The sequence below is a fragment of the Cydia fagiglandana genome, chromosome 14 (genome assembly GCF_963556715.1).
Source record: "Cydia fagiglandana chromosome 14, ilCydFagi1.1, whole genome shotgun sequence".
In the NCBI taxonomy this organism is placed as follows: Eukaryota; Metazoa; Arthropoda; class Insecta; order Lepidoptera; family Tortricidae; genus Cydia; species Cydia fagiglandana.
Window position 1 is genome coordinate 10,207,133 of NC_085945.1, and position 8,864 is coordinate 10,215,996.

The 8,864-nt window shown below is 41.7% G+C and overlaps 1 protein-coding gene across 1 annotated transcript in view; it reads left to right on the forward strand.

Annotated features, from left to right (window-relative positions):
• The window catches only part of LOC134670775 (uncharacterized), a 55,033-nt gene extending 46,672 nt beyond the window's left edge, over nt 1-8,361 (forward strand). The window contains exons 3-10 of the mRNA XM_063528588.1: nt 1,849-3,720; nt 3,810-4,091; nt 4,356-4,659; nt 4,917-5,204; nt 5,518-5,689; nt 6,099-6,304; nt 6,725-6,912; nt 8,049-8,361. Of these exons, the coding sequence (XP_063384658.1) occupies nt 1,850-3,720; nt 3,810-4,091; nt 4,356-4,659; nt 4,917-5,204; nt 5,518-5,689; nt 6,099-6,304; nt 6,725-6,912; nt 8,049-8,319 (3,582 nt within the window). The 5' untranslated portion in view covers nt 1,849 and the 3' untranslated portion in view covers nt 8,320-8,361. The remainder of the gene's footprint in view (nt 1-1,848; nt 3,721-3,809; nt 4,092-4,355; nt 4,660-4,916; nt 5,205-5,517; nt 5,690-6,098; nt 6,305-6,724; nt 6,913-8,048) is intronic.
• The last annotated feature ends 503 nt before the right edge of the window (nt 8,362-8,864 follow it).

Sequence of the window (8,864 nt, forward strand, 5' to 3'; positions counted from 1 at the left end):
TACAGTTGAACGACGTAGAACATTCATAGAATTCTAAAATAACGACCATCGTTACTATCTAAGCTATATTGAATAAACTTAATACTCCATTTTATCTCATAAAATATACTATTATCTGTGTCTAGTTGCATAAAAGCCTGTCACGACAACCTATTAAGATGCACATGAACATTTAATTCAGTATCCCCGATTTCAATTTAATCTAAAACCGCGGCTGCAGCTGACGTCCCTTTAAAGCCTACCCTTTATTCATAAAACTTTATGCACGATTTAGTTAAATTATGTTTTGAAAGAAAGAAAGAAAATACATTTATTTATTTAGTCAACCAACCAGTTAAATTACAAATTTTATATCGACACATAGACGTTAAATAGGACCCCCACTCAGCGTAATGCTACGACGGTAAGCCGCAGCGCTGATTCTCGGTTGATCCCTTTCTTACAAATACATAAGTCATAATGACAGATAAAGACAAACGATTATTAACTAATTAAGGTTTGCAGCGCGTTTATGAATAAGCATATCATGAGCATACAGATACCTATCGAACTGAAAGGTCAACCTTGAATACGGTTTTATTTATAAAAATGGAGATAATGTCATTTTAACCGAAGCCAAAGGTTAAAACCGTTATGTAAGTGTCGCTAACTTGAATTTCTGCCGCTATTTCCTCTGCTACTTAATTAAATCAACCAATGTACCTACGTAATACCTTTTGTTGAGAGGAGGATACTTTTAAATTACAACTTCCTGTATTAAGTAGTATTTATTTAATTAAATTCTTGCTCAGATCTATTGTATTGTAGTATCGGCTAGTACCTAAGTGGTACGTAGGTATTGGAAATAGTCATTTTATTTCATGTCACTCTATGTGCACATACTTAAACAAGTTCACACAGAAAAAAAAACCGTAAAAGATTTAGGAATATGTACCTGTAAACTCAAGGTGCGGTATTTAATTTACTTTACTAACGTTACGCTTATATATATTCCGCACTATGCCTTTTTTCACAGTCCAATTATGTCCAGCTTAAGCTAACTAAACGACATGAATATTTAAATAAGCAAATAAATAAAAGTCCGCAGTGTGCACTATGCTCAGAAACCTCAAGAGAATGTAGGTTTGTGTTTGTTCTGTGAATCAGCGAGTGCCGAACAGTAGTTCACTTCCAATACAAACAATTGAATCATAGTAAACCGCGAACGTGCTGGGCAAGTTACACACTTTACATCGATCATTATTGTACTACATTAATGGCTGGAAAACTGAGTTTAAAAATACCTAATCTTCGTTCTATTGTTCGTCCGTTTTCGAAGTTTTTCTATTTAAATTAATCGACATAGAAGCATAAGTATAAGTAAGCAAACTTCCTTTCCTTTTTGTAACAATTATCTAGAGAACTTTGACCGTCATTTTTTTTTACATTAAATATAGGGGAGTGGAGACGAAATCACAGCGCGGCCCGTACCCTTGCACTGCAAAGCATTTCAATGGCGCTGCACAATAGATTCTGCAACGGTTTTAAACATCTGCCCGCGACTCCGACTCCGCGTTCGTGATATGCCATTATTGTTATTACCTCGCGCCACTTTGCATGTTAACAAGAATTTAGTTATATTTTCTAAGCAAAATAAGCTTTTTGTAACGTTTTCCCATGACGCACAAAAAAACAAAACGGATAATTCATCCTTAACCATAGAACTAGCCTTCATCACGCATGGCCGGCGTCTCCCAAATCATAGGTTTTATAATGGACCAAGAAATTACATCATTTGGGCACGTCATTACGCGGCACCTTAGACACGCTTTTCCCACGGGTCATTTACATTTACTTTGTTCTTTGCAGGATGTCCAACTTCCAACGAACGCGAAGTAAGGTATGGTGGGGGGATTCACCGCCGAACATCGGCAGCCCAGTGGCGCAGCCCGCGGACTGGAACCATAACAGGGCCCAGGACGACTGGGAGCCTCAGCTGCCACACTGGATCGCCAATCAGCCCGAACAAGAGAGGAACGTCAGCGTCGAAAATATTGCGCAGCCCAATGCAGTTCAAAACCAGTGGCCCCTGCGCCACGGCAGCCCCGGCAGTCACAAGAGCCAAGACTCGGGGTTCTCAGACTCTGATAGCTCTCCACCTCCTTCACAATACTACCCCTCCCCTGAAGACTCTAAAAACAAATCTGCAAGCAGCAGCAGCGATTCCAATAACAATGAAAATATCACTGTCAAACAAGCCATCGATTTTCAAAGCACTCCCAGCCAAGACGTTGTTGACGCAAAAGTATTAGAGGTTAGTGGTATGAAGACGCCGGTGCCTAAGCCGAGGAACCGAAGCAGCAGTCTCATACAGACTCCTTACGACTTGCAAAAATATTATGAAATACATAATGATGAAGAACATATGGAACTGCTAAAGGATAAGGAACATGAAGACAAATATCCTAGCCCAAAGAATATTAACGATGAAGATTCGCAAACAGATAAAACGTCTAAAAATATAACTCCTAAGAATGCCAAAGCTAAGAGTGGTAAAGAAAACACAAATCTTAATGTAAGCAATAAAGAAAATAACCCAAATAACAGTGCAATACTCAGAGATACCAAAGATGTACCGGTAAAAAATATAAATATTATTAGTCCGTCTAAGAAATATCCAGTTAAAAAGTCATTCATATCAAGTACAGAGAGTGATAGCTCAAAAGTTATCAAAGTGGCAAAAGTTAAAGATTTAGAAACAAGTAGAAATAAATCTGATGAAAGTTTAGAATACATAAAACTAGCCGACAACAATGAGATCGCAGTTAATAACCAGCCGAGGAACAGAACTCCTATTTCTAACATATCTTACATACCGACAGAGAGGAATACAGCAACAAAACCTGAATACAAGCGTAGCATGTCCAATGAAGATAACCTTCCAATTACAACTACACCAAAATTCCAAAGAAATAGGCTAAACAAATCACTCAACTTTGAAGCACAGAGGTTAGACCAGCAAATACTTGATATTCAAGACGGCTACCATTCATTAGGATACATTGACGAGGAACCGGCTAAAGAAGACAAAGATGAAGTTCATAAACCTGCTAATGCTTTGTTGGGCAAAAACATCATGGACAGTCTTAATCTCAAACCTTCAAAGAAACCTGGCCCTAAATCTAAACAACGAATGGCAACAAAGAGTGAAAGAAACAAAGATATATTTAGGATATTCCCAGGGAAGAAAGAGAAGCCAGGCATCGTTGAAACTCATGCCGGTGGTATCTTAAATGGAAGTAGAGTACCCTCTCTCGGTCTACCGAGAACACAGGAACAAAACTCGTGGGTCATTGTCGGTTACCCAGAACAAGAAATGTTACTTCCCAATTACAATGAAAGATTAGTGGGTACTGATAGCGACATCAACTTAAGGGCTAAAGACTCGGAAGGCGACGATAATCACTTCAGAATAAGTCGGATATCACCTCCACCACAATTCCAAGACAAACTGAAAATTCCATACGACACAGATTCTAAAACAGACAGGAATTTGTCACACGATACTAAACGGGAGAAGTTAAAAGATGATGAGCCGAATTTCTCAGACGTCCAATGTAATCTAGCCTGTACATCTACGCCAAAAATGCTAGCTCCTCATGAATACATGAAAGGGGCGCCACCAAGGAGTTCCGCTAAGAATCCTCGTAGAGTGAATCTGTTAGAAAATTTTAATAGCGGGTAAGCAGTAAACTCTATTCACTGTGTTAGTTTCCAATAGTTTATCCCACTGACAAGTCTAATTAATAATTATTTTCTTTTTGTTACAGCTTAGTATTGAACAATCAGAATGAAATTTTATACCGAGAGAGAAGCATAGACCAGACAGCTTTGGAACGGCTTTGTGAGAGGAAGCCAGAGCCGGTTCAATACTGGCTGTGCGACCTGGTCGGCTCGTGTGAGAACGAGTGCATGACGACGCTGCAGAGCAAGCCGCTGGGAGCTGAGATGAAAGCCATGGTGTCCGCTAGCTCTGCCACTATTACAGGGAATATTAAGAAAGTGCAGACTCATGGACAAATTATAGTGCATCAGTACAGTGATGTCATTCGGTAAGTGTAGCTTTTTCTAGTCTCTTCTTCGCTTAAATTATTTCGAAAAATCTTGATCTTCTTTGTCGGTGCCTCGTTACTGAGGATCGTGACCACTTGGTTTTGCAGCTTCTATGATTTTTCTCCATCAGTTTCGTAATCTCCCGTAGCCCTCACCGCTTGATGGAATTTGCCTGACATGGCCTTTTTAACTTGGTCAAACCATCTAGTTATCTAATCTTGATAATAAGTACCATCTTTTTACCCTACGTTTTTCAATTGCAGGCAACTTGAAGCCAACACTCCAAACGAAGAACAGATCTGCCTCCTAGTAGCAAACATCAATGAGTTCGTCCTAGCACACAGCATAACCCTAAACACGAAGCCTCCAGGCGAGACTCCGGAACGATGGGACAAGATCAAGAAGTCACTACAACTGTACTTGCAGAAACTCATAGACATCGGGGAAGACGTGAAAGTGGAACTTAACGAGAGCACGATAGAATGCAGCGTGGTGCTGAAGCATTTGGAAGCGCTGAGTGGGATTTTCTTAGAAACTACTAAAGCGGTTTTGGTACAGCAAATGAAGGTAAAAAAAAAACTTAACATACATAGCCTAAAACTAACCACACCAATTTTTTCTTCTCACAATAGGTACATTTTCCCAAAGAGGTTTTATTAAGAATCTAGTATTCATCATCTCGGACATAAGTCTCTCGGGGGGAATTTCCATCATAACATAAAAAAAGTTAACGTTATTAAAGAACAAGTGCAATAGTTAGGTACATACAATTGTGTTTTCAAGTTGTCGTGCATTTTTAAGCTTCCATATTTATTTTGTTTCAGACGCTAGTATCGATAATCGAAGAGCCACCATCGGACATGATTCTAAAGAGCACTCTGACTTCCATCGGTCACCTAGCTATGCTGAACGACCGTGCCGAAGGCTCGCTCCACGACAAATGCTCGAAGATCATGAAGAGCATCACAGAGCTGCCGTTCGTAGAATGTGGAGTGCCTAGAGCGTTGTTAACCGCTATTATTGAGAGCAATAAGAGCTCTATTAAAGCGCTGTCGCTGAGAGCGCTTGCCACTGTCTGTGTTACTGGGGATGCGGTCAAACAGTTTGAAGAGGTACTTTTAAAACTATCCATACCGTAAAACCACCTAACTATGTTCCAGTAGCGATGTTTTTTTTTTCAGTTTCTGTGTTAGACTTTTTACTTACATGCATGACAATGTTTTGCCTTAGAACTGCGTCATTCATATAATAGTTACACCTAGACGAAGATATGTGAGTTAGTTTTGGGCTATAGTTGATAGATTTTGGATTACCTACAGGTAGTTTTACGGTTTCAAACATACAGACCCGTTGTTTTACTAAATGTGATGGCCAAGCGGAGCAAGTATTTTATCTAGCCATTTCCACATATGTTTCCTTCTGCAGGGTGGCGGCATCGAGATCCTCTCAGACATCCTATCGGACAAAACCAACCCTGAGCCTCAGATGCGTGAGGCCATCACGGTCCTCACCCAGATTACCGCGCCCTGGCTCAGGGGGCACTACGATCTGACGCAGCTGCATATATACTTGGATACCATTGTTGAAAATATCACAGGTACGTCCTCACCTAGCTTCGACGTTACGATTATTGTGTCCCATCAGTCCACAGCTTGCACAGCATCGTATCGTTGGTTCTATTTGCAACCAAAAAACTCAAAAGAGATCTCAAATCCTGCTTCACTTGATTCATAGTCAACAAGACGGGCATTTGTACCATCCCATCCAGGGCTATCTAACCCTTTCAACAAAAATCAGGAGGGCATTCTTCGCTTATGCAAGCTAAGCGTAAGTGAAGAATTATTTTTCATCAGCACGAAAAGTAGTTAAAGGCAAAGGTCTTGGTTCGCGGACTTCGCGGTACACGTGTCCTTCTTACACTCAAAACAAATGGATCTCTACAAAGTCTGGCGACCCGCTAACTAGTAAACAAAGGGCATGCAACTAAGTTTTTTTTCTTTTATCAGGCATTCTGTCCCGCACGGAATGCTGCCAGCTCCTCCTGCTCTGCACAGCGTGCCTCGTCAATCTGGTGCGAGAGCTGGAGTTGGAGCAGCAGGACCAGCAGAACCAGAAGTCCGACATAGTCGCGGTCATCACCAAGCACCGCACCACGGAGCGCCTGCTGGACGCCGTCAAGCGGCGCGGACCTAACATCTCCGTGTTTCTACAGGTAACATAACTGCGAGATGTTAGAGACGATATATTATAACGTTTTAAATAGAGCCTTTAACACCCTAAATGTCGTTGTACCTAATAGAAATGAACTTAAATGTGTTTAGCGCAGACTATATTCGGAAGATTCCAAATAAAAATATGGTAATTGGTAACTCAGCAACTTAACATATGTTTCAATATTCAAAGTGGTCCTTCGAACCGTATCTAACCCTAACGTATTCCGTCACCGCCAACAGCCCAGCGGGTCTCACGTTCCGCTTAACCAGACAGTTTAGCAGCTAAACTTCCGGTGATTCCAATCCGGCTCGAGGGACCACCGTTGATGGAAATTTACCCTCGAGAACTAGTCTATCCCTATGGTTCTACTGCCCGAATATTTCTGTAGTACCTAACAATGCAATCTTTATTGTTTCAGGAGCAAACAGCATCCTACCTAGCGTCCCTCTCCCGCGTGCCGCGCTGCGTGCTAGCGCTGTCCTGCTCGTGGGCGACGTGCGCGGCGCTCGTGTGCTTCGCGCGCGCCGCGCCCGCGCACGCGCCGCGCGTCGCCGAGCTGCGCGCGCAGGCCCGCCTGCATGCGCATGCCGCCGAGGCTATCTCCAGGTACGTCACAGTTGAATAAGTTCTAGGAGGAAACGGGATCATACCTAGCTTCACCATTCCGCGTGACCAGCGCAACTTCATGTCTTTTCTCAAAAATGGACGGCAAAGTCGACTTTGCCGTCTAAAAAATAGGTCGCGAAGCGCGTAGTTTATGGTCAGTCAAAAATTAAAAAGTTAAAAACATTGCAGTCTCGATTTTGGGACTGCAATGTTGCATACAAATTCCATTATTTGTCGAGTTCCAAACTTTTTAAAAGTTGAAATGGCCATATCAAATGAAGGCACAGGCCCATTAAACAGCCACACATATGATTAGTACCGCGACTATTTAGGTGTCTCAAATAGGTTGGCGTATTTTCGGCAGAAAAATACACTTCTATTTTTTTATTAAAAAAAATAAAAAAGCGGCAAGGGCTTTTTTCTGTGAAAATATATACGTAAGAACGTTGCTTTTGTAAAATATTTCTATGATATTTATATTTCTTGCACCATTTTTGAGAAAAGCACTATATATGACTCGGCTGGAAGGCTACTTGCTGGCTTCGGATTCAATTAACGGACTCCCAAGGTCGTCCGTTTAAAACGAATCCTCAGCCTGCAAGTAGCTACTTCCGAGCCTCGACAATAATGTATTAAATCCCAGCGCTGCAAAATTTCAAAAAAGTTTAACTCACTTAAATAAAGCGCCATATAGAACGCGTAGTGAAAAACTCTTTACCGAAGTAGTACCCGCACCAAATAAAACACTGCTGGAATGCACACTGAAAAGAACTGCTAACTTCTTCTGTTAAGGTTCCAAAACATTTCTAACAATTAACTTTGTAAAGCTACCTAACTACCTTCTATTGTCACGATGCTTATCCAGATAGATAAGCGCATATATTATCAAATAACAGAGGTTCAGATTTAGAAAACCCAAAAAAACAACGGTAGCACTCCGGGAGTGCCGGCAGAAGTGAAAACTCAACGACATTGTAAGTTTTTCGATCAGGTCACGTGTCCGTCTTACGAAGCGTCTTACGTCTTACGCTCTCGCGAGTTTATAATTTATTCCCCATTACAAAAAGTGCACAGCGCCGCTAAAGAAGTTTTCACTTCAAAAATCCTTAAATACTAATCCTTTTCTTTGTCCACAGACTATCAGTGGTCCCCGACGTGGCCCACCAGATAGTGCAGCTGGAAGGCGTCCCGCACCTGACCCGGCTGGTCAGGTTGCAGCGCACGCGCCCGCACCTCGACGTCGACCCGGACCAGACCCTCATATACTGCCTCAAGGCGCTCCGCACCATCTACAAACACCAGCCACACGCATTCGCGGATATGCAGACGGAGGTAGATCAGATGATCAGGCCGCATTTGATGGAGTCGCTTATGCTCTTTTCAGCTAAGCAGGAGAGCTACGTGTGAGCGGCTGCGTCTAAAGGACCATCTAAATACATAGCACGATTGAGAACTTCGTCTATGGACATGGGATTTTAGGACATACCAGACCCTCATCTCCTGCCTCAAGGCGCTCCGCACCATCTACAAACACCAGCCACACGCCTTCGCGGATATGCAGACGGAGGTGGATGAGATGATCAGGCCGCATTTGATGGAGTCGCTTATGCTGTTTTCCGCTAAGCAGGAGAGCTACGTGTGAGCGTCTGCGTCGAAAGGACCGTCTAAATACATACGTTCATGTTTCAGTGGAAACTTCGTCTATAGACTTTTTGTACTTACTTTTTTCTATACATAATGTAGGTACCTATCTTAAGTTTCTGTACCTACATAAATTTTGTTTTAAAATAGACTTTCGAGTCGAAATTTTCTACTTGATCTATATAAGATCGATCCATTTTATGCTAGAATATTTTGCATGAAAGCTACTTATTCTTACTTAAAGCGAAGAAATCCAATATTATTTTTAAGATAATGAATTGTACTTTTAGTTGGTATGGACTTGAAGACAT